Source organism: Myiozetetes cayanensis, unplaced genomic scaffold (genome assembly GCF_022539395.1).
Source record: "Myiozetetes cayanensis isolate MyiCay16 unplaced genomic scaffold, myiCay2020 scf19, whole genome shotgun sequence".
Lineage (NCBI taxonomy): Eukaryota > Metazoa > Chordata > Aves > Passeriformes > Tyrannidae > Myiozetetes > Myiozetetes cayanensis.
In genome coordinates, this window is record NW_026087400.1 from 12,167,095 (window position 1) to 12,192,267 (window position 25,173).

At 47.9% G+C, this 25,173-nt stretch overlaps 2 protein-coding genes across 3 annotated transcripts in view; both read right to left on the minus strand.

Moving 5' to 3' along the window:
* The window catches only part of TRPC4AP (transient receptor potential cation channel subfamily C member 4 associated protein), a 34,135-nt gene extending 30,889 nt beyond the window's left edge, over nt 1–3,246 (minus strand). For both annotated transcript variants that reach the window (XM_050313572.1, XM_050313571.1), the window contains exon 1: nt 3,106–3,246. In XM_050313572.1, coding sequence (XP_050169529.1) covers nt 3,106–3,228 — 123 coding nt within the window. In that variant the 5' untranslated portion in view covers nt 3,229–3,246. The remainder of the gene's footprint in view (nt 1–3,105) is intronic.
* A 4,331-nt stretch (nt 3,247–7,577) lies between these two features.
* EDEM2 (ER degradation enhancing alpha-mannosidase like protein 2) lies at nt 7,578–16,173 on the minus strand. Its single transcript, XM_050313576.1, has 11 exons — nt 15,987–16,173; nt 15,799–15,909; nt 15,665–15,704; nt 15,069–15,174; nt 13,634–13,759; nt 12,805–13,016; nt 11,630–11,771; nt 11,264–11,388; nt 10,439–10,583; nt 9,188–9,309; nt 7,578–8,227 (listed from the first exon to the last, which is right to left on the minus strand). The coding sequence occupies exons 1-11, from the start codon at nt 16,094–16,096 to the stop codon at nt 7,736–7,738; spliced, it is 1,731 nt and encodes a 576-aa protein (XP_050169533.1). The 5' UTR covers nt 16,097–16,173; the 3' UTR covers nt 7,578–7,735.
* Nucleotides 16,174–25,173: the final 9,000 nt, after the last annotated feature.

Here is a 25,173-nt window from a genome sequence, read left to right on the forward strand (position 1 = left end):
GCCCGACCCCCACCTTGTCCCCCAGCCCGGAGCACTGCCACGTCCAGTCATTCCTGGGACACCTGCAGGGATGGGGACTCCACCACCTCCCTGGGCAGACCCTGCCAATGCCTGAACACCCTTTCAGTGAAGAAATTGTTCCTGATATTCAACCTGAACCTCTTCTGACACAACTTGAGGCCATTTCCTCTTGTCCTGTTCCTTGTTCCCTGGGAGCAGATCCCGACCCCCCACAGCTCCCCTCTCCCATCAGGGAGTTGCAGAGAGCAAGAAGGTCGCCCCTGAGCCTCCTTTTCTCCAGGCTAAGGCCCCCCAGCTCCCTCAGCCCCTCCTCATATGACTCTCTAGACCCTTCCCCAACTTTGTTCCCCCTCTCTTAATAATTTATTATTAATAGTAAAGGAAGAGACCAACTGGCAAGAGAGCTGTGGCTCCTGGTAGGTGAGCACAGCAAGAACACCCAGGGATCCAGATTTCAGAGCCTCAGCTGACCTCAAAACTGCCAGATATTCAGGGGGCTGCTGCTGTCAAAAATGTTTTGATGTCCCTGTAAGATCAGAGGGATGAACTTTCAGATGTAGGCCTGTCAACAGTGATCCTTCCCAGTTCACAGATAAGCCCCTACTTTCCCTATACAAAAATGGATCTTGAGATCATCTAAAAATAGTACACAAAGCTTTGTTTAAGGATAAATGCCTCTGCTGCCCATGGCAGGCACCACAGCAAGGAAGAGTATTCCACAATCTCCCTGAATTAATATCTTGAGAAGGGTTTACCTTCCTCACAGGATACCAACAGTGCAGTTCAGGCAGCACATGACCCAAAACTTCTTTCCAGAGGACAGGAAAAAAGAGCTCCAAGGACATTCCCCTGACTTGCTCTAGACCCCAACAGAGCAACCTGGAAATTCAATCTGCTCTCAGGCTTTTCAGAAGAAAAGGAGTTGAGAAAGGGCTCCCACACTGCCACTGAGGAGTGAACTGCAGGAAAACTGGGAACATTCTGTTAAAAAATAGAACTTAAAAAAAAAAAAAAAGAAAAGGAAAGCACCCAAAACTGCCTCGTGCTTCTTTAAAAGCTACATCAAAGTGTTTTATATTTAGATCGTCTACAAACAAAAAAAAATGCTTCAAGGTAAAAGTACAGAGACACGTAATTTATAAAGTCCAAAATCACTCAGGGAGTTGTTATTTCCCCTCTCTTACTCTAAAAGTGAATCATAAAATGGTTTGGGTTGGAAGGGATATTAAAGACCATCTTGTTCCACCCCTGCCACGGGCAGGGACACCTTCCACTAGCCCAGGGTGCTCCAAACCCCATCCAACCTGGCCTTGGACACTTGCAGGGATGGGGCAGCCACAGCCTCTCTGGGCAACCTGTGCCAGGGCCTCCCCACCCTCCCAGGGAGGAGTTTTTTTCCTAATATCTAACCTAAACCTACTCTCCATCAGCGTGAATCCAACCCCCTTAGTCCTGTCACCCCACTGCCATTATAAAAAGTGATTTAAAAGTGTCTTCCTACAGCATTTATGAAGTGCTGGGAGCTCTGTGTATCCCAGCTTTAAGTCTTTCAAGGCAGTACAGGGATGCCAAAATTTTTCAAGTAAAACAAAACAAAACCCCAGCAACCAAAAACCCACCCCAAACTCGGGCATTTCGAGGAGGAAGATGCAAATAGCAGAAGTTTCCTTGTTCCTTGATTACTGTAAAAGCTTAGTTTTTGCTTCAGCAAATTCATAAAAGCCCCAAGTTAAAACAGCAGCACTGAATTTCTCAGGCAAACCAAAGCCCAGATTGGAGGCACCATGCTACACATCCACAAGTGCACAGGCTTGGTACAGGTTTATCTGACTGAAAGAGCAGAACATGAAATAAAGAGCACAGAAGCGGACAGGTAAGTCAGGGAGACAATATCCGTCCAAGTGCTGTATGAAATCCACTCCTACAACAGTCCCACGGAGATAACTTCCTTCAAAAGAGTCAATACACGTTTATATTCATGCAAATTATTTACTTTTTCTCAAGGATTAACCAAACTAGTAGCTGAGCAAGCAGCACGATAAGGACAAAAGAGCTGTAAGAAATCACCTCCTGCTCTTTTACCCATCCCTGCTACAGAACGAGGCACATTCACGATGAACAAACCTCCCCTCAGTAATTCCTCAGAATCCTTGCTAATCAAAGAAAATACTGTTGTCTGCACTAGTAAATAAATTTAAAGGTGTCCCAATTTTTATTCCATTTGAACTCTTTTAATCTAGTAAGCTATACAGTAGAGGTTTTATGGCCACAACAGTTTAGCTCAACAAATCACCACCCAAATGCAAGTTCTTTATCCCACATTTCGGCTTCCAAGCCTTCGCGCCATTTCGCATTTAATCTGCGAAAATAAACGACAATTATTCTCCATTAAAAGAAGAAATTAATAGTCCATTATGCGTGAGCAGCTTCCCAAAAAAAAAAAAAAGGAAGAAGAAAAAAGGGAAGAAATTAATAGTCCATTATCCGTGAGCAGCTTCTCAAATAATAATAAAAAAAAATAAAATAAAAAAAGACCCAGCATCAGCACGGGGCAGGCACAGGCCTGGGCTGAGGAGCCGATCCCATTTCCCAGCATTATCAGCTGGGAAAGGCGACAAATACGGAACCCAGACCCGGGGCAGGAAAGACCACGAGCACCACGGGGCCGAAAGGGTTTTTCGTTGTGTTTTTTGGGTTTTTTTTTTTTTTTTTTCCTGAACCCCAACACCACGAGGTCGCCTTTGTGCAGGAAATACACCCAAATTTCCACGCCGCATTGTTCCGGCAGAGGAGCAGAGCGGGGGCCGGGAACGGCTCTTTTAACAGCCCGGAGAACGCCCGAGCTGCGAGGCTGGGAGGACGGAGGAGGAAGGCAGGGACGCCCCTCCAGCCCCGCGCCGAGGCCGGGAGGGCTCCGGGGAGCCCCCGGCACCCCCCAGGCGGGCCCCGCCAGGCCCCGCAGAGCGCCGAGAGCGCCGTGCTCGGCCGGGAGCTGCCGCACCCCCAGCCCCGCACCCCGCACACCCCCGGGCCCCGCACACCCCCCCGTGTGTCCCCCTGCTCCCCCGCCAAGGCCGCCCCTACCTGCGCCCCGCGGGTGAGCCCGCGGCCGCTGAGCTGCCCGCGCCGCAGCTGCGACACGATGTTGGTGGTGGTGGCGGCTCGGGCCCCGCGGGCGCCGGGGCCGCCCCTCGCGATGGCCGCCATGGCCCGGCTGGGAGCCGATCCGAGACAAACAACAAGCGCCGCCTCGGCCCCCCCGGGGGGGTGTGGAACGGGCGGCCGCGGGGGGCATGCCGGGAAATGGAGTCCCGCCTGGGGAGCGGACATGGCGGGGCCTGGGCCGCGGCCTCTGCCGCTCCCTGCACGCTCCCTGCGCTGCCATTACAGTGCCTTTATTCCCCATAAAACGCCTTCATTTCTGCCAAAACGCCTTTATTCCCACTGAGATGCCTTTTATCCCCCCCCAAGATAACTTTATTCCCGCTAAAATACCTTCCCCCCTCAACATGCCTTCTCACTAAAATATATTTTTCCCCTCACTAATGTTATAAGTTACTGTAAGAATTTAGACAACTCAATTCCAATTTAACATTCATAAATTTATTAAGCAAGCAATAATAAAGCAAAACAGCGCTGGGTGGCCTGGAGGGCAAGCGCCCTGCTGAGGCACACACCAAAATGTAGTAAATGTTCCTTTTTATACATTTCCAAGTCCCGGGTTTTGAATGCAATTGTTTTATGGCTTGAGTTCGTGGCTTGCTGCTGAGTGGTCATCTGGGATTTGTCAGAGATAAAAGCTGCAGTTCTTATCAGCTGTAAATTTTACTAGTACTGATACTTGTTTGTTTAGCAAGATGTCTGCAATTATTTTTACTGATACTTGCTTGATTAGCAAGATGTCCATGAAACTGATCTTGTTGAATTATAACAAAAGTTCCTTATTCCCTCATACACATAAGATTTTATGAACAAAGTTAACCCTTCTATTACAACTAACATGCCTTTATTCTCACTAAAATATCTTATTCCCACTAAAATATCTTATTCCCACTAAAATGCATTTATTTCCACTAAGACACACCTTTCTGCCCACTAAGATACTTTATTCCCACTAAAATGCCTTTATTTCCACTAAGATACCTTTACCCCCTAAGATAACTTTATTCCCACTAAAATATCTTTACTCCCCCTAAAATATCTTTATTCCCACTAAAATGCCTCTATTTGCACTGACACCTTTATTCACACCAAAATATTTTTATTCCCACTAAAATGCCTTTATTCCCACGAAGATACCTTCGTTCCCTCTAAAATGTCTTTATTTGCTCTAAGATAATTTTCTTCCCAATAAAATACCTTTATTCCCACTAAAATGCCTTTTTCTCCCCACTAAAATGCCTTCATTCCCACTGAAATACCTTAATTCTCCCTAAAATGTCTTTACTTCCATTAAGGTACCTCTATTTGCACTATACAACCTTTTTATTTCCACCAACATGCCTTTATTTCCAACCCAACAGGTCAAAGGAGAGGGAGCACCTTGGGAAGATGGACTCTTGGGGCTAGTTCTGGACTAACGCCCAGGCAGCAGCTCCAAGGGACTCAAGAAGCTGTGTCAGGGCAGGGTCAGGGTGGATCTCAGGGAAAGGTTCTTCCCCCAGAGGGTGGTGGGCACTGAACAGGCTCCCCAGGGCAGTGGGCACAGCCCCAAGGCTGCCAGAGCTGCAGGAGGGTTTGGACAACGCTCTGAGGGACAGGGTGGGATTGTTGGGGTGTCTGTGCAGGGCCAGGTGTTAAACTTCATAGATTCTCCCTCACTTGCCACTCATCCCCTTTCCTAGTGCTCCCCCTGCACCCTCTCCCTTGAATTTTGGTATGTTTGATTTGTTTTGGGGGTTTTTTTGCCATTTGCCAGCAATTCATGTGCAACTCTGACTCTTTTTCCTCTTCCTTCTCCTTTGAAGCAGTCTTTCACAAGCTGTTTGTCTGACTTTCCATCAATCCACTTTCTCTCCAAATCCAAACAATTACTTCTGAAATACCTCAGAAAATCTGGCCTTCAGTTTTGGGCTTTGCAGGCTGCTTGGAGTGGAGAAAAAAAAAAATCGACACAATTACAATGATATCATCAACAGCAAGTGCTAAATTTGGTTTCTGCACTATCTTTCACCACTTAACCCAAATCCAGTTCCAGCCTCTTGACAGATGCCACGAGTTTACTCCGTAGGTGGAACCTTTGGAGTGGTGACCTGCCTCATTTGGAAGCCACCCAAAATTGCCACACACATCCTATTTTGGATTCCTGACAATTCCGTTCACAGGACCAAAGCACTCCCCACATTGCTCCACTGGAGCTCTCCCTCCAGCTGGAAAATGCCAAAATAGACCTGCCATCTCCTCCCTCTTCCTCCCCTGGGAGGAGACATCAGGAGACCACAAGTTTTAGCCTTATTTTATTTTCCCAGCTTGTGACAGTGATTCTGAACCCGTGAAGTTCTCACTGACAGCACGGTCTACACAAAGGGAATTGAATCTGTTCTCCAGTGGGACAGCCAGCCAGCTATTTCATCCCATTATCCCTTAGAGATTCCCAGACATCTGCCCTTCCTCACGCTGCCTGTGAAACAGCACAACTTGTACACGTGCCCCTGAGATTCCATCACGCTCTGCCCTCCAGCAGCAAGGCCAAGCCAGTTTTCCATTTAAAAAACGCTTACTAAAGATCCTAAGAGCTCCTATCAGTTCTTTTGCTTAAAAGAAAGTCTTGCTAAGATGGAACAAACCAAAATTAAGGCTGGCCTGTGTTATTCTGACTCACCCATCCCATAGCACTAATCAAGATCCATCTGATTCACAGTAGCTGTGGGCAGAGGAGTTCTCTCAGCTCCAACTGTGCTGAGGAAAAATCTTCTCTCTTAAGGCTCCTTCCCCTTAGTTCTGCTACTGGAGTCTCACCAAAATGCCCTGGTTAGAAGAGATTTACTGAGCTGGAGATTTGCAGCCTGGCCTCTTAAGTCCTTCCTTTTCCTCTGCTTCATGGGTGGGGCAATTCTGAGAGAAAATGAGGACCCAGCACTTAGCAAAGCCATAGGAGAAGGCCTGTGTTTTGTTTTCAACAGATTACACAATGAATAGTGTGTGAGATGTGAGCAGCTGGAAAAGATAACCTAGGGTTACAACACGGAGCCACTAACAAGAGCTCCATCTTTGCCCAACAGTGCCTGTTTTAGGGTGCTTCTCTCTCAGTATCTCCCCTGCAATTGCTGTATCCATGCAGAATTCCTGAACAGCAGCTGTCCCACCTGCTATGGGAAGGCAGGACAGAAGCAGAACCTTCATAGGTTAACAATCCTAGCAAAATGCCTGTCCAACATTTCAGGTGACTCTTACAATGAGTTTACTCACAACTGCAAAAGGATTTCTACCCTGAAGGGTAAAATGCAGATTTTATGTAATTTTACAGTACTAGTATTGATCAAAACAAAAATGGTTTCTTAAAGCAACCCAACATGAGCACAGACTGGGCATTGGCCCAGTTATATTTAAGTCTCTTGCTGGCCACAGGGATTTATTTATCCTGTATCTCTAACCCACTCCAGTGACTCTAGATTGTGTGCTTGCTCCAGACTCCTCACATTCCAGCAGGTTTGAAGAAAGTCCATCACTTTTCTGCCCCCCTCTTTTTGTTTTTCCTTCAGAAAGAAAATCTTTTGGTAACACTCCTGGTTTCTCCCTTTCTGACCATCACACACACCTGCTGCAAAGACACTGATAACACACTTAAAGGTTTGGATTTGCCAAGTCAGCTGAACACCAAGAACAGCCTCGGGTAGCTCAGCTCAGCTCAGCTCAGCCTCAGTGACTGAGGGGCTGACGTGCAGTAAGGTGAAGCCCAAAGGGAAGTTGAAAAGAGGAAGGAAAATGAGGAAACTTCACCAGAAAAGCACGTTAGGTTCTGTAAAAAGAAAGCAAGCTCCACTGCAGAGTCAATCAAACCTTTGCTAGTCCATCGTCCACCTCAGTTTTCTGTCCAGACAACCTGGAGAATCACTCAGCTGTTTTTCAGGCAGGTGGTACTGACCAAACTGATTCTAAAAAGAGCACCTTTCCCAGTTCTAAGTGCTCTGCTTTCCCCTATGCCACCCTTCATGCTCAACAGACCTGCCAGAGCTCCAAATCTGAGCCTCCACCTCAAAATCAACAGGTTCTCTAGACTGGCCAGTGATCTTTCAGGTGAATCACGTGTTTACAAAGAGACTAAAGATAAAAGATGGAGCACACAGAGAGCTGCAGGCTCAGAAGGGAAGCCACAGTCAGTAATCCCTGCTTTTCCCTTATGACAGGCAGCCACTCAGGCTCCTTTTTAGAGAACAAAGTAAGCTGGGGACTCTGTGTAAGCCTGGAAAACTTCAAACTCCCAAGATGCACTAAACAAGGCACCTTTAACCTGCAGACATTTTGTTTTCTTTCTGAACACCTCTTTGCTATTCAGGCAATGAACTGCTTTGAGATGAGCCCCTGGACAGCATTAACAGGCGGTATCTGAGCCAGGGTTTATGAAGGAGCAGTAGCAGAATTTAATGGGAAGCTGTTTCACTTCATAATACACTTCACATTGTGAGGTACAACATGTTTCCATTATGAAACTATAAAAATATATTCCCAGAGTCTGAAACAAGTTCAATAATTTACACTGAAGATGCAAAAGGGATCAGGTGTTATCTAGGAAAACTTGTCCCAGTACTGCAAGCTTGGAGTTAAAAGACTGGCTGGGGCAACTCAAGAGGGAGTGTGAACTCTTCTTAGAGTTCTCTCTCCTCTTCTCTCCAGCTTTCTCTGCATCTTCAGGGTCTTTTGCACTCTCCCCTTCACCGGGGTCAGAGGGTCTTCTCAAAGTGAATTTCTTGGTTTTCTTCAGTGAGTAGAACTCCCGCATCAAGTCTTCCACCTCCCACTGCTCTTCCTTGCGCTTCCTGCAGCAGTGCAGGGCAGCAGGATCGATGGGATGAGCCTCTGTGTTGAAGATGTATCCTCCAGCATTCAAGACACACTCCCCATATGGCGTAACCACCACGTCGAAGTCGGACCCATCGTTGTGGATGAAGTTGTCCGGGTCAAACAGCAGGTACAAGTATTTGATTGTTTCAGCCAAAAAGAAGGATTCCATGCGATTATCCAGCCTGTGATCCCTCAAGTCTTTGATCTAGGACGGAAGAAACAGAGTGGGTTACATTTATATCAAATTCATTAAAGTTATGAACTCTGGGGGGGGGAAATAAAACCAGCTTGCAATTCATTTCAGTTCAGAGCCCAGTATGACATCAATTCACCCTATTTGTTATCACAGAATGCTTTGGGTTGGAAGGGGCATTAAAGACCATCTTGTTCCACCCCTGCCACTGGCAGGGACACCTTCCACTAGACCAGGTTGCTCCAAGCCCCGTCCAACCTGGCCTTGGACACTTCCAGGGATGGGGCAGCCACAGCTTCTCAGGGCAACCTGTGCCAGGGCCTCCCCACCCTCACAGGAAACAATTTCTTCCTAACATCTAAACTTGCCCTCTGTCAACTCAGTTAGGGCAAAGAGAAGAGCTTCCCATCATTTCCCCTGCTAAAGAAAAAAAGAATCATAAGGCATTTACCTACTTTCCAAATCACAAGACCTAATTCCCAATATATTTTAAGAGTTTTTTGTAAAAGTATGTGGTGGTAGTGGATAGTATGTTTGAAATCCTCATTAAATCATGTTAGAGAAATCACTCCCTGCAGTTCTTGTGTGTTTGATCAGATTTTCAAGGCACAGAGGGAAAGCAGAATCACACATGAACGTGGCAGGCAGAGATCCTACCCACGAACCTCCCTGCTCAGATGCAACATCTGGTAGGGATGCAGGAGAAACTTCTGATGCTTTCCAATGTTTTGGGCTCTGGTGCAACAGCCCATGACAGAAATTGTCCCACTGTTCACACTGTGAGGGAAGTTACTACCAGAAACACAACCAGATCAGCTTCCCAGAAAAATATAAGGGGCTTTTTAAAAAGAAGTCATGTTTCCACCAAAGTGATCACTTAACTCAATGGGAAAACATAATTAATAAGAACACCTTCTAAAAGCTGATTTTCAGCAGCCATTTAGCTGATTTAGCAGATGATTTAGCACTCACAGTTGCAAATCCACAGTCCACCTTGCTGATTTTCTCTATTGACTCCACTGCATCTCTTCCCAGCTCCAGGAGTGTGGGATCTCTCGTAGCACGGTACAGATACATTGCACTCTCAATCAGCTCTGCAAAAACACCCCAGACATTTGCAAGTACCAAAGATGACCAAACCACACACACAGGGATGATGAGATGCTCCTTAGCTAATTTAAAAATCCTTTATGATGATCTAATAAATAACCTAAGTTAATGAATTTCCTCTGGCTCCAAGCACAGATCTGCTTTTCCTACGATGTGCTACTAAGAAATTCCCTCTAACCAGCCTGGATCAGCTCAGGTAAGAGTGACTAATCCTCCTTCCCACATTCAGTGAGTGGGAGGGGGAGCAAGAGAGAAGAAGATTAAAACTCAGTTGTCAAAGGAAGAAAAAAAAATTGCTTCTAGAAAGGCTTACAAACAAGAAATTCCATTTTAAACAATACTGTAAGTAAGTCTCTTGAAACAGGGGTATCCAAAATATCATGAAAACAAGCACCATGGAAATACTCTAAACAGGTAACATATGCACTTTGCTGTGTTTACTTACTAAGATCTTTTTGGATGCTGTAATTAATTTGAAAGTTAACGCTGATGAGTATTTTTGGTGGACTTGTCCAGTGTGGATGTCACCTGAACACTCATACCAAAAGGAAATTATTATTCTCATGTACAAAGTTTTATGGACCTAATAATGAGATTTGACTTTCTTTTTTATTTTGGTCAGAGTTGTAAAAAATCAGAAATAAAGATCATTTCATTGCAGTATCACAGACCACACAGAATCTCACTTAGATCCTGAGCTTTACTAGTGCAACCAGAACGAGTTTATTTCAGGAACTCAGCAGAACTGCAGTGCTCTATTCAAACTCACTTTCACTTCCTAAATTTAAAGGACACAAACATTTCACATGACTGAAACATCCCATGTCAGGCCATCTTAACACTTAAACATGTCAAATCCTACACTACAAACCCAATTCATTAACAGGCCTCCTTTTATGGTAACATTTCCCTTCCTTTAAAGGCAGCCCCGTCCTTGTGAATGGGGGAAAACAAAACGTGCGGTTTTGACTCCGCAAACTCCTGGTGAAATCCGTGCAGGAACTGAGTCAGAGCAAAACTGGGGGAGGGATTTGTGGAAGGCAGGTATTGCTAACACTGCTCTCACCACCACAGCAAAAGCAGGAGTCCATGGCCCTTTCCATTGCTGCTTACCAGGCCTGAGTGGATATCCCTCTCTCTTGTCCACTGTGTAGCCCTGGGGAATGTTGTAGAACTCAGGCAGCCCCCCAAACTGCTTCCAGACAGTGTAATAGTTGAGGAAGGTCCTCATGGCGTTATCCACATCCCCAATTAGGCTCTGGGAGAGAACAATTAGCAAAGCAACATGTGAGTGAAGAACAAAGAGCAAAGGAATCGATGCAGTAACACTCCTACAGGCAAAGCAGTGACAAATGGTTATTTCAGAAGGTCTGAATGGAGGAAATAACACTTGGATATGATGCCTTAGGAATAGGAAAGACTGAAGAGTTACATGCTGCTTTTCTGCTGGATCACATTCTCACACCTGAAATAATATGAGGTCTCTTTGATTTTTTTTTTTTTACAGAAGATTATGTTTAATCAGTCAAATGTTTAATCAGTCATGGCACTTAGTGGGGATAAAAAAGTCTCAGTCCAAACACAAGGACTGATGAGAAAGCAAAGCACTCAGTGGGAAAGCATTCACACAAACAAAGCATTTATGAGGTGATGGAAAAGAGGTGTGAATTTCTTTTTCCTCAGATTTACATCTGGATTATGAGACCACTGTAAGTGGACTTCACTGCAACAAAACTGCCCTCCCATGATGCTGAATGGGAGACTTTTTTATAAACTGTAGATAAAAATCAACATCTGCTCTTCCACAGGCACAGATTTCACCAGAGGTCCAACCAAACTTTTACACCTGCACAGATGAGGGTTATATTTCTAACTTTTATATTAAAGATAGACCCATGACAGATGAACAAAATCACCTTGTACTCTGACAGCTCTTACCTGCAGGCCTGGCCAATAGGCCTCCAGGGACTGAAACACAGGCATGGACACTGTTCCTTTGTACATCTGAACCCACAGGTACCAGTCATCGAACTTGGTGTAATTTTTGATAGCTTTGTTATATTCTATAAAGAAACACAGATGGGTAGGTAAGCCAACAACAAGAAAAAATATCTTTCTTTTTAAGAATGAGAATCACTTTGGTGATTCTGTAATCACAGACTGCTCGAAAGTATCACAGCAAAGGCTTTAGGAACATTCTTGAATGTACCCTGTGAGATTTCTTCATCCACAGTGCCCAGTGCTTTCTACAGGTGCACAGCCAAGCACTGCTGGGTCCCTTCACACAGCAAACCAAACACTCACCCAGAAACATGGACATCAGCTCCTTGTCCTGCAGCAGAATGGCTCCTTTCACCAGGTACTCAAAGTAGGAGTCCACTCCTGCCCCAATGCCAGCATCCTGGGCCACCCACTTGGCAGTGATCACATCAATGTGGTTCCCCACCTGCAAGAGGCGAAGGAGAGAGTTAAAGCGAAAATACAGCATTTCTGCTAATTTGGAATTAACAAATCCCCACAACACCCCCACACAAGAAACCCTTGACCTTTCTCCAGACCACTGGTTCCCATTCCAACCAGCATTTTCTTCATTCAACATGGGCGTGGCTGGTCCTAATTCTGATCTTACAAAAAGAGTAAAGAAGGATGAAGAGGTGAAAATACAGAGGTGGAGGCCAAGAATATCAAAGGCACAAGAGCTGCCATGGTAATATTTAAATAGACCCTTCAGACCTGGGACTCTTCAGCCTATGAACAAACCCAGCTGATGAATAAAATACACAGTCATGCCTTGCTTAACAAACATGAAAAAAAATAGCTATTCAGCTTCTTTCTTGAATGAGGATTAGGGGTATAAACCAAAAAGAAACAAATCCCAAAGCAAACAAAAGGACAAACAAAGCTCTTCATACAGCCTGTGAATAAATCTGTTTCAATAAACACAGGGTATGAATAAATCTGTTTCGCTTCACATCTGCAGCACCAAGTTTTCCACATAGGCTAAAAAAGCAGCAATAGAAAAGACCAGGAGACAGTGAACACCGAGTTGACACTTCCAGCTCTGGATATTCCTAAAGCACCAAAGCTATATAGGCTGGGAATATCTTGGTGCACTTGCCATGCTCTTATTCTCTTCCCTAGACCATTGTCCCACCAGGCATTAGACAGACCTTCTATTTAATCTGCTACAGCTGCTGTTACAAAAGCTGCAGTACCCAGCAGGAGGGATTTGTCTCCCAGTCACATCTGTCAGGGGATGGAACAATGGGATAATGTTGGGCTGCACTGGTAAAGCAGAGATGTGGATGCTGCAGGTGTTCAGGAACAATGTGAAACACGAGACTGCAGCCCAGCTATGGGCACTGTGGTTATTTATCCAATTCTATCTCCTCTCTGTTTATGCTTTCTTACGCTCAGCACTGCATCCCCAAAACCATACAGAAAGCAGCCAGCACATTCCAAGTCGGTTCTTCACTCACCAGCCCAATATCTGAGCGATTTTTCCACAGGGCCTTCAAAGCCTTCCTGGCCACGTCCTCGAACACTGGGTCACCAGTGAGGTGGCTTAAAGTGGCAAATTCCACTATAAAAGTACCAATTCCAGCAGTACAGGTAACTGGGGTCTCCCCAGGGTTGACTCCATGCAGGAGGTTCACTGTGCCATAGGGCATCCCAGTTGGGGTCTGGAAAGCTGAAACACAGGATTTTTGGGTGACATGAGTGTTCAGTGTCATGTTTAACAGACTCTCGAGCTTCACATCCCACTGCACACGGGCAAGGAGTGGGACTGGAGCAGCTGCAGTGACTTTAATGAACAGAGTGAGCAGCAGTGTGATCCTGGGAGGGGCAGTCCCAAGGCACACACAGTCCTGGGAAGGTACTGTGGATCTCTTCCACCTTGCCACAGCAGCATCCCTACGTTTTTTTCCAGCAAAGTGCCAACACTGAGGTTGTGATTCCTCCTGGGTGGACAGTGCCATGCCATCAAGGAACACATCCCAGCTGCAGCCCACAGAGAGGAGATAAGGCTGCATCTCCTTGTCTTTACAAGCTGCCCTTTCACAGCCTTTATTTATTATTTATATTGAGTACATTTCCCCTCAGCAAGCCACAAACTGATGTGTTAAGCCCCTGCAACACTTGATATGCACATATACAACCACATTCTCCCTGCAAACTAAACTTGCTTTGAGCTCAGGGAACACAGGGCTGGTTTATGAGCCGACACATCACGTTGTGCATGTTCCCCAAAGCCAGCAGCCACCTCCAGACCCACAGCACAGTGACACAAAGCAGACAAGGGCTCACCTGGCAGCAGTTTCCGAGCTGCTTCCTCTGCCATCCTCAGGAGAGGCCCTGAGCACGGCCAGCCCGCCTCGACTTGCACACCAGCCTTCCTGGAGAGCAGGTGGGCAGAGAGGAGCCCCCCCACCACTGCAAGGGCACAGGAGAACCCATTTAACAGTGTGGAAGGAATGAAATGCAGCACCAGTTGTGCTCCTCTTTATCAGAGGCACGGTTTTACAGGGGAGAGAGCTGAGGAGGCTCATCCTTCCCAGCCTCACTCAAACACCAGGAAAGAGCGGTTTGACTGTTCCTGCAAGTTTGTGTGTGGAGCGACAGCACAGGGGGTGATTGATGGCTCCAAAGTGACAGAGGGCAGGGTTAGATGGGATATTGGGAAGGAATTCTTCCCCACGAGGGAGGTGAGGCCCTGGCACAGGCTGCCCAGAGAGCTCTGGCTGCCCCATCCCTGGAAGTGTCCAAGCCAGGTTGGAACAATGTGGGGTAGTGGAAGGTGTCCCTGCCCCTTGGAAACAAGATGGTCTTTAAGGTCCCTTCTAACCCAAAACACTCTCAGATTCTATGACATATTTATTTAGAAGCATCAGATCCTACTTGCCCTACTACAGCTGCACTGCCCTGAGGGCTGTCAGGGTATATATGACATTATACAACAGTGTAATGGACACAAACCTCTGTGAGAGGAATTCTGAATAATTTCTTCCAGAAAGTGGAATACTGTGTTTGTGTAAAGTTCTTAAACTCCTTGGAGAAAACTGCCCAGGCCAGAGACACAACTTTCTGTGTGACTGACAGAGGCAGGGAGTTATTAGCTATATTTAGCTGTTAGTTCTGTATTGCTAACATAGCTATATTAGTTAATATTAGTTATTTCACAGGTCTGTCTACAGTAACAATAACAACCACAAACATAGAGAAATTACACTGCTGTAAAATTGGCTCAGCAATATCTGACAGGAGAAACAACAAAAGCATAACTAACAGTTGTGTACCCTGACAGTGTTTTTAGTTGGATGGCACTGAAGCAGTCAGGAATTCAGTCAGGTGCAAGACTCCAAAGGCCTCTGTGATTTTCAAGGAGAAAAGGCTGAAACTAGAAATTAATAATCTCTATTCCAAAACAGCGTGTGAAGGAAGAAAGGGTATAATCTGTCCCTGATTCAGTGGAAAAGATGTTTATTCTAAGGCTCGAAAACCTCACACCAGAATATTGAAACTGCCACGTCTACTTCTGTTTCTGTCGGGGCAGGAAGCTGAGAGGGACGTGCAAAGACACAAAGGAGTTGAATTTCTTTGGGATTTTTCTGCCTGTTTACATGTCCTGTTACTCTGCAGCAACAACTCCCTGTGACCACTACCTCACATTTCCCTGTGTGCAGCTCAGAGGCTCCCACAGAAAGGAAACCCACCACAAACCCCCCAGGAAAACCCACCTCACCTCGAATGTTGGTTTCAAAGACAGATGCATTGACATCAATATCGAAGTCCACCCCTTCCTGCAGCACACTGACAACTCTCTGGAACTCAGAGACATTCCCCAGGATCTGCAGGGGAGCAGGAGAACAGGGAACAAAGCTCAGAGTTCACGGGAAAACGGGTGGCAGTTCAGTGCTTGCGGCTGATTCTAGTTTTGTTTTGCTATTTTGCAAAATCAGAAATTACAGATAGCACTAAAAAGGGAACTGATGTTTTCATCACGTTTAAAATGCTTTCTTGGCACATTTTAGGCCTTTATTCCAGAGTTAGGAAGTGTGAGGGATGGGGAGCTTTGGCCACCTGCTCCCCAGGGGTGATGCCAAGTAAAATCCAAAGCTCCAGGGTCAATAAATAGCTGACTTTCTGTCACTGCCACGTAAAAAACAGGTGTGCAGGCAGCTCCCAACGGCCTTGAGGGCACAGTGTGGGTGCTGCAGGTGTTCAGGAACAAGGCCAAACACGAGACTCCAGCCCAGTTACAAGCACCTCTCCTCTGCTTATGCCTTTTCACACTTAGCGCTGCATCCACAGAACCATACAGGGCCGGCTCCTACTCACTAGCAGCGTGTCCAGGGCGTCGATGAGCGTGAGGGAGAAGCTGCGGAGGAGGAGAGAAGCCAGGTGAGACCCGGCGGGGGAAGGACGCTCATCCCCATCCCCATCCCCATGCCCACCGCGGGGACACCCCTCACCTGCCCCAGGTGTCCTGCCCGTCGCAGGTCAGCGGCCGCAGCTCGTCGTAGGGGAAGGCGCTCTCCAGGTAGTGCTCGTAGGCGTGGTAGAACATGGCCCGCACCCTGTCCCTGCAGCACAGGCACACGGCGCTCAGCCCAGCCCATCCCATCCCAGCCCATCCCAGCCCCGCCCGCCCCGCACTCACCGGTACGAAGCCACGTCCAGCCCGCGGGCGGCCCCGGCCGGGAGCCGCAGCGCCCACAGGCACAGCAGGGAGCCGAGGCAGCGCAGCGCGGCCGCGCCGGGGCCACGCATCGCCGGGGGAGCCCCTCCTGTGGATCCTCCTCTGGATCTCACCTGGATCTCCCTTGGATCCTCCCCTGGATCCTCCTCTGGATCCTCCTCCCCTGGATCCTCCTGTGGATCTCACCTGGATCCTCCTCCCCTGGATCCTCCCCTGGATCTCACCTGGATCCCCGGCGCTCCCGCTCCCCCGCCCCGCCCGCCCCGCCCCCCGGCCAATGGGAGCGCGCTCCGCCTGACCTGGCCCCGCCCCCGCCGCGCCCGCCAGCCAATGGGAGCGCCGAGCGCTCGGCGCACGCGCCGGCGGAAGCGCTGGGGGCGGCGCGGCTGCATCCGGGGAGGAGCGGGGATGGAGCCGGGATGGAGCGGGGGAGTTGGGGATGTTGTTGGGGTTGTGGGGCTCCGGCTGCGGGAATTGTCGCCGGGAACGGTGTGTGTGTGTGTGTGACGGAGTCCGGCGGTGCCTCCCCGCAGGCAATAGCGCGTCTGCGGTAGGGATGATCCTCCCCGGGCGGGTGGGAGAGCGGGCAGCGCTGGAGTGATGCTCTCACACCCAGAAATAAAGATAACGAGTGCTGCGAGGCTCGCGTAGTAATGAGGTGTTGCCAGAGGAGGGCTCTCAGCTGCTCGGGAAGCGATTGCCCCGTGTGGGGTGAGGGGGTGGTGTGAACTACACAGCGATGCACCGGAGCACGTCTGGAGGGGTCACTTCTCCAGCATTCATCTCCTTTTTGCCTTTTTATTTTTGCATTCAACATAAGACCATTTCCAGAAGCACTGGCACAGGTTGCCCAGAGAAACTGTGGCTGCCCCATCCCTGGAAGTGTCCAAGGCCAGGTTGGACGGGGCTTGGAGAAACCTGGGATAGTGGAAAGTGACCCTGCCCCTGGCAGAGGGTGGAATGAGATGGTCTTTAAGGTGTCTTCCAACCTAAACCACTCAGTGATTCTGCCATCAGCGCTGTGGCTCACACCAGGAAAGATTCCAAAGCCTGTATTCCCAGTGTGATCACGCTGATTTTGGCACCCTGCTGTATAACCAGGTTGAATTTTAACATCAGAAGGACTGGCAGAGCTCTCCCTACACCTACACCTTTAGACTTGTATTGATCCACAGTAAATCCTTGCTGTTCTCCCTATCCATGCCCATGGGTGAGAAGGGGGGTGAGCTGGGCAGGAGAGAGCAGGAACAAGAGAAAAAGTCATAAACCAGCCCTTTGCCCGACAAAAGTGCAGCATTTAAAAGTCAAAACTAACCCACTTTGCTTGCAGGAGAGGAGGGGGCACAAATAACCCAACACTTTGTCTTGTCGTGACATTTATAGACTCATGGAATGGCTTGGATCAGGAAAGACCCCAAAAATACCTAATTCCAGCCACCCCACCATGGGAAAGGATGTTTATCATCCGAGAGGGCTGGCTGTTGATGTTCTGTAACAAACCCAGTTTCCCCTCAGCTCCCATCCCGGAGCCATCCCACTAGGTGTCAGTGCACACCCGGATACCAGTGGCCCAAACAAGAAGCCACCAAGTAATTTAAACACATTGTTCATTTGCTGCAGCTGTAATTTGGGTTTCTGGGACCATTTATCATAAAACTGTCTGCTTGCTTATTCTGTGGCTCAAGGCTGCTGGAGGATATCTCGCTGTGTTCCTGGGAAAATCAAACTGCTGGAGCTGATTTCACCAAGAGCTGCCACAGTCCATTTTGTTGAAGTTCATTTTCCAGACTTAAATTTAACAGTGTTCTAGAGCACTGCCTTTTGCCTTCTACTGGAACAGTAATTTCCCTATCAAAGTCAGTTATTCAGTTCTAAAAGTTGACTGAAGCCTTTTTGAAACACACACGGGGTGTGAGTTGCAAGAAAAGCAGGACAAGGCGGAGGCAGAGCTGTGTCCCTCCTGGCGTCAGAGGGAGAGCTGGGAGGGTGGGATTGCTCTGCCACTGAGGCCAGGGAGGAGAAAGACTCCAGGGAGGCTAATTGCACTAATTAAAAGACCAAAACAAGAAGTGAGCACAGGGTGGTGTAAGTGGGACTGAATCCAGGGATTGATCAGCGGCTGGGAGAGTCGGCTGGGTCAAACGAAGCTGGTTGGCAAAAACTTGGAAAAACTGCTTTTGGTGCAGCGCTCACCACCCTCCTCACCCTTTCTGAGAGCACTTTTTTCATCCTGGGATGGGTTTGGAGGGCACACGGGGCTGTTCCTCCCAAGCAACTCCTGTCACGGGTGGACTACAAGCCCTGCTGGAGCAAAGTGACTGTTGTGGCCACCACAAACCCCATCACAGAGAGGCTGAGAAAACTCTGGAGAGCTGAGTGGGAGTAGCTCCCACTGCCAGAGGGGAGAGCACCGTGGTCAGGGTGTCAGACAGATGCTGCACAGCCCCTGAGTGTTGGAGAGACAGCAGCTTCCACGTGATGCTGTGGAAATCACCTGTGTGTGCTTGTTAATAAATAGAGCTGGTGGGATGGAAATTATCTGGGGGGGAAAGGGTGGTTTTCACTGTGGCTTATACTAGAGGATATTAATGTGGTGTGCACAGAACATCATACAAGTTACAGAGGCTTTGCTGCAATAAATCAGAGGAGGTGCAGGGGAGTGGTGCTTCCAAATGGACAGAGCACACAGTTGTTAGAATATTTAGGCCACAGCAGAGTTAAGTGCTTCTTCAGATGCCTCACTGCAGCTTGTCAGGCTCTCTGTCTTCATGAAAAAGTCCACTGGAAAAATAATAGGAAGTTTGGGTTGGATGTGGGAGAGGCTGTAATTACAGGGGCATTTAACACTTTGGTTGATGGCATCTTTAGGCTCAGGACATGTTTACTGCCTGCTATTACAGTAAGTGGTGCTGTTGCCCTACTTGCAATTTTGATGCCCATTAAGATGGAAACTGTATGTAAATCAGGATTGCTCATTAATATTCATAATTCATGGTGGGATGTAGATGTTTGTTTAAACAGGAGGTTTATGACCACTGAAAACTGTTGCTAAGGTGGCTCTCTTGAAATAATTTTCCTTTGCAGCCCAACATCAATTCTTAATTTTAGTAGCACACGTAGCAGGATGGAAATGATGATTGATTTTTCTCCAAGTGCTGTGGGCTGCTTCAGTTGAGATTTCACTATAAAGGACTAGACATTTCCAATTGCTTTTTATAAGTTCAGAATTGATTTTATTTGTTTAGCACCTGACTAAGAGAATAAAAGAGAAAAATACAGCTGGGTAGAAGGCGTAGAAAAGTGATGAGCTGCCTGGTTTCTGACCTTTTTACAGGTGATGTGTTTTTAAGCCACACCACTTGTGCACTGTGTTCACAAAGGATTGTGGCTCTGTACAGAGTTTGGATATTTTATGCCAGTTTGGTTTGCTGTGCCATTTTGACAAGTGAGAAAACAAAGCTAAACCCCAGTTGTTACCATCCCTGGGCCTTGGTTTTCGCTGTGGGGATTTATGGCACCCACGTTACCTGACACTGTTCAAGTCCAAAACTGCCACGCTTGTGTGAATGAGGTTTAATATTCCTCATCCAAGCTGGGATAAAGGATTTCCCACGAGGATTGTGGCTTTGATTTTTTTTTTTTTTTTAAACCAGGCAGATTTGGAGGTGTTCAGAGGAGTGGTGTCTGTAGAACACAGACAGGCAAACAGGGGACAGGCAGCATTTCCCTGTGACATAAATTCACTGTGTCTCCATGGCCAAGGAGCAGGAGAGAGGTGTGGGTCTCTCTGCTAGAGAGTCAGGGATGTCTGCACAGGCACTGACTTCTCCATTGTTTATTTTACTTGGTGGGCTTGCAAAGAAAAAAAAAAAAAGGGATTAAAAAATTTCTTCAGCTTTACACAGGGCGGGAAAGGGGTGAGGAGTTTTGTTAGTAGCTCCAGCTCAGCCAGGATTTCGACTTCAAAGTTCAAAATACTTCTGTGTCTGGGAGAATCCCTCACCTTCCACATGCACATGGTGAATGTGGCGAGAAGGGCTGAGTTTGCAGATGGAGAGAGGCAATGAGAAAACCCTGCTGTGGCTCTCTGGAAACACAGAGAAGTGGTAGAGATATTTTATTCCCTAGTTTAGGACTGTGTAAGACAAATTCACTGAAACTTGTCAGTGAACAAGGATCTCCTGCTCTTGGGTAAAGGTCAGGACACAGGTGAGGTTGTTTCCCAGAGCAGGAGACAAGGACTGTGTGACTCCACACTGGTAACTGCTGCCAAAGGGGTGTGGGTCTGGGGGAAGTGGGTTTGGAGCTGTTGAGGAGATTTCTTTGGTATTTGGGAAAAAGGAATTTTGTCCTGAGGTTTTGAGGAGGGACAGTGGAGGAAGGGGGGCAGTCTGGGCTCAGGCACAGGAGCCTGAGTGACAGAGGCTGACACTGTTCTTGGGTGTGATGTGAGCTACACAGAGAGGCACCAGAGCACGTCTGGAGGAGTCACTTCCCCAGCATTCATCTCCTTTTTGTCTTTTTGTTTTTGGTTTCAACCTAAGATCACTTCCAGAGAAGCTGTGGCTGCCCCATCCCTGGAAGTGTCCAAGGCCAGGTTGGATGGAGTTTGGAGCAACCTGGGCTAGTGGAAGGTGTTCCTGCCCATGGCAGGGGATGGAATAAGATGGTCTCTAATGTCCCTTCCAACCCAAAGCATTCTAGGGTTCTATGATTATTGCTGCTACACAGAGAGTGTCATATATAAGACAACATTAAGGCATCTGGGTGATAACTCTGATGGCTGCCTCTGTCCCCAGACTTCCTCTGAGACAGGGGTAAAGATTAAGCTCCTCCCTGGTAGTGCTGTTTCGACCTGCTTGGGGCAATAATCTGTCAAACCCTGACAGACATTGTTCTCTGTGAAAATTACTTTGGTATTTGACAATTGCCGATTTTGCAAAGTAGAAATGAGCATGAAAACAGCACAATTGATCTCTACAAATGGTCATCAATGGAAGTGACCACTGGTGCTTGGAAAGAGGATGGTTTGTAGTGGGAAGGCAGAGCAGAGGGAACCCCCAGCCCAGGTTTTAGTAACATCTCCATGGAGTTGCCTGCTCAGCAGGGCTGGCTCACAGGAGCTCTGCACAGGAGCCAGAGCCAACCAAAGAGCACTGGTGCCTTGTCCTGGCAGGGTTTGGGTGAGACCCACGTGCTGGCCACACCTCGCTCCTCCCTGCAAGAGGTGTGATGATCTGGGCAGTGAAATGCAAACACAGCTCAGGCTCTGTGACCTTGCTGTCTGTCCTTCAGGGATCCATCACCTGGCTGTGAGAGAATTCCCAGCTGGGGTTTCTGGAATAAACACCTGGCTTTTTTGTCTGTGCTGTTGGCACTCAATGCCTTCAAAACTTACGTCCTCTGTTCTGTACTCTCACACTGAGTAACCCCTCCTGGTGAGGTCCTGGCCCCCCTTCCTGGGGATCTACATAATGGCATTTTCAGTGTCTCATCCATGTTTGATGAGGAGGATTCCAGCAGCAAGCTGATTTCCTTAAAAGCTCCACTCTGCAGGTGAGGAGGTGGCTCCTGACCCTGTCCTTCCTGATGCTTGTTCCCACAGAGCCATTTTCCCCTCCCTCAGCGTGGAAGCAGGTGGGGAGGACCTCCTTCCTCTCTTTTCCACATCCCACTTACGGAGGCTCCTGCTGGGACTGTGATGGCCTGATGGTTGTGGATCTTTCAGTGGGACCCCCACCTTGACTCCAAGCTGATGAACCAGCACGTCGAGGTCTCCCTCCACAGATTCACCCACCAAGCCGTGCCCACTCCATTGTCCCTGCCCCAGACAGGGATGGGAGAGGGATATGGACAGGGTGGGTTTCCTTAGTGCTTCTGGTCCTGCTCACATTGCATCTCTTGGCTTTTCTGTGCAGCCCCATAAGCTCAGGAGTTGCAATGTGTTCATAAACAAGCTGAGGTCCTTGGAGACACACAGATTCAAGGATCTGGCTTTTAAGGAAGAAAGAAACCCAGTGCCCAAAACTTGCTCAAAGTTCTCCAGTAAGGCAGGGCTGTGGCTGTCTGCTCTCCTAGGCTTGGTGTGGCACATCCCCCTTCCCAGCACCCTGTGGGTCCTTCTTCCACATCCATGGGCTGTCACCTGAAGGACTCCTCTAAGACCTCAGCTATGCAGCAACCAGCAGGACCACAGGGACCTTTTTGGTGTCCCCTTTTGCTTCCTGACAAAACTAGTAGACAAAGACAGCTTTCTGTGGGGACAACCAACCCAAAGGTGGCCACTTCTGGAACAGCCTGGACAGCCTGGACACAAAACAAGGTGGTGGCCAAGACACCGGTGTTGAAACCTCTCTGGCAAACATTCGGTGGTTTGTAGAGAACTGAAAGAGTGAAAACTTTGCTTTACAAACAAAACTTTCAGTTTTCAGTTGTTAGTTTGGGATTATTGATAAAAATCAAGCCTGTTATCTCACTGGCAGTGACTTTTCAGAGCAGGATTTGGTGGCTAACCACCTACTCCCTCTGCGGTCAACCAGAGCTCATTCGAAGGCAGTTTTGCACCCTTGAGTCCCTGGTCTGTGTCCCCAGAGAGCTCCTGCCCCTCTGGTCAGTGCTGTGAGACACAACCCCACCACTGGGACAGCATCACAGATGTCCATCCATGTCCAGCGTGGGAAGGGAGGCTTTCTGTTTGCTGCTGCTCTGGAACTCTTCAATGATGGGACTTCCAGCTGGGTGCCCAGAAACCCACTTTGGGTTTCTAGACCCTCACCTGTTTCATTCCTCAGCTTCTCATCTGTTCTGCTGCCCCTTTCTGTCAAGAAAGAACATGGAGCTTTTCCCTGCAGTCCCAATGGCAGCACTCAGGAAAACACCTTTCTGTCCAAACTGGGCTTAGGCACCCACCCCACTGCTCCCTCTGTCCCTCTGTGGGGGCCTCCAGGAAAGCTCCTGGGACTGTGGGAGCCAGTTCTGGGCTCCTCAGCACGGGACAGACACGGAGCTCCTGGAGCGGCTCCAGCGCTGGCTGCGGAGATGCCGAAGGGATGGAGCAACTCTGGGAGCAGGAAAGATGAGTGAGCTGGGGCTGTTCAGCCTCCAGAGCACACACTGAGAGGGGACCTCCCCAGGGTGTGTCAGGGGCTGCAGGGAGGGGGCAGAGGATGGACCAGGCTCTGCTCAGGGGGGACCAGCAATGGCACGAGAGGAATGGGCAGGAATTGATGCCCAGGAAGCTCCACCTGGACATGAGGAAGAACCTCTTTGCTGTGCAGTGACCCAGCACTGAACAGAGACCAGAGAGGGGGTGGAGTCTCCTCACTGGGGATATTCCAGACCCATCTGGACAGATGACCCACTGTGTTCCCTTCTAACCTGAACCATTCTGGGATTTTGGGATTCTGTGATGCTCTGGATTCCTCCTCTCCTGAGGGCTGTGGGCACAGGAGTGACCACTGTGCTGCAGAGAAGTCCAGCCACTGACAATGCTGCCAACAGAGAAATTATTTTTTAAGAAATCCATGTGTCTTTTTTACTAAAAATTACTGTGAGTGGTCCAATAGCATCTGTGTCATGAGAGGACAGTTTTCCTGGCAGTTCTCCTTCTCAAATGTCAGCAGGCTGGAGGGTTCCTTCCTATTTTATTTGAAGATGATATTTATTTGTCCTCTGTTAATGTTTAGAGCCTTCCAGAGAGCCTTGAAGGCAAGTGCTGGCTCTGGGAGTGACTGAGCAAAACCATCACCCTTTTTTTTACTGGTGTACAAAGGAGAAATGAGCAGTGGTACAGAGAGACACCTCAACCATCCATCCATTGTGTCACACTTATCTGCAGCTCAGAATGGGTAGAGGATGCCATGGTTGATGGGTGCACAGGAACTTCTCTTGGACCTTCCCTGTTACGTTTTGAGGGTAAAACACACTTATAAACTACATATCATTTATAACTGATCTGTTATTGCCTCATGAGTCCCTGTTTCAGGCTGTGTCATACCAGCTTTTTCCCTGTCAAACATTTCAGTGCTGTGGCTTCTGCATTTCAAGTTTTCAGTTGTGATTTCTCAAAAGTTGGCTGAGCACCAACAAGCAAATAACGACAACAAGGTACCACCCTGCCACAGCAATGCACTGCAATTTTGGGACCAGGTCTGATGGGATTCCTTCCAACGAATCTGAGCTGAATTTTGCTCATTTTGAGACCTGATTGTTGGGGCTTGTTTCCTGTCTTTTCCCCTCTTACTGCTTTTTTTTTGTTGTTGTGTGACAAAACCCTGTGAAGGTTGACAATAGAAATGGGGTAGGACTTTGCTGAACTCAGATGTTTAAAAGTATTTTGGAGAATATCTTCTTGTATCATTCACTCAAAACACAAATGAACCAAGTGAAAAAGTAGTTAAAATTCAGATGATTATGCTTATCTAGGGATTAATCTAACAAGTCTTTGTGGGTAATACCTTATACCAACACATACTTTCTGAATTTGTGTACATGTACACAGGTAAAAGAGCTGTTTTTGTAGCTGGAAGGGGAAAATATGACCTTTCTGAAATTGTGGAACTTCCCCCTGCTCTCTGAAAATATAAAAAAAAAATCCAACAAAGAAGCTGAGAGGTTTCTTTAGCAGATCAGAGAGGGGTCTGTTATCAACGATCCCTGTGTTAGGTTTGAGGGCTCAGCAGGACATGGTGATCAGGGTACGGGGTGTGAAATTCTGAGGTTTTAAAGCCTGTGAGCTCCACCTGTTTACCTTCTTGTTTCAGAGGCTTAAAGGGTCCAAGACCTTCTTAAATTTCCCCTTGGTACCCTCCATGGCAGAAACATAACATTTTTCTTGCTGGCAGCTGAGATCTTTAACTGAACTGCAAGACTTGGGCTGAGATAGAATCATAGAATCACAGAATTGTGGAATATCCTGATTGGAAGGGACCCACAAGGATCATCCAGTCCAACCCCTGGCCCTGCACAGACACCCCAACAATCCCACCCTGTCCCTCAGAGCGTTGTCCAAACCCTCCTGGAGCTCTGGCAGCCTTGGGGCCGTGCCCACTGCCCTGGGGAGCCTGTTCAGTGCCAACCACCCTCTGGGGGAAGAACCTTTCCTCAGATCCCACCTAAACCCCTCCCATGACAGAGCCCCAGTTGTTCC

Excerpts from the sequence above, each read along its gene's own strand:
- EDEM2 (XM_050313576.1), bottom strand. The coding sequence starts at position 16,096 with ATGCGTGGCCCCGGCGCGGCCGCGCTGCGCTGCCTCGGCTCCCTGCTG. Across the intron at positions 13,017-13,633 it reads AGCTCGGAAACTGCTGCCAG|CTTTCCAGACCCCAACTGGG; the intron begins GTGAGCCCTTGT and ends CCTGTGTTTCAG. Across the intron at positions 8,228-9,187 it reads TGGACTGTGGATTTGCAACT|ATCAAAGACTTGAGGGATCA; the intron begins GTGAGTGCTAAA and ends CTTCCGTCCTAG.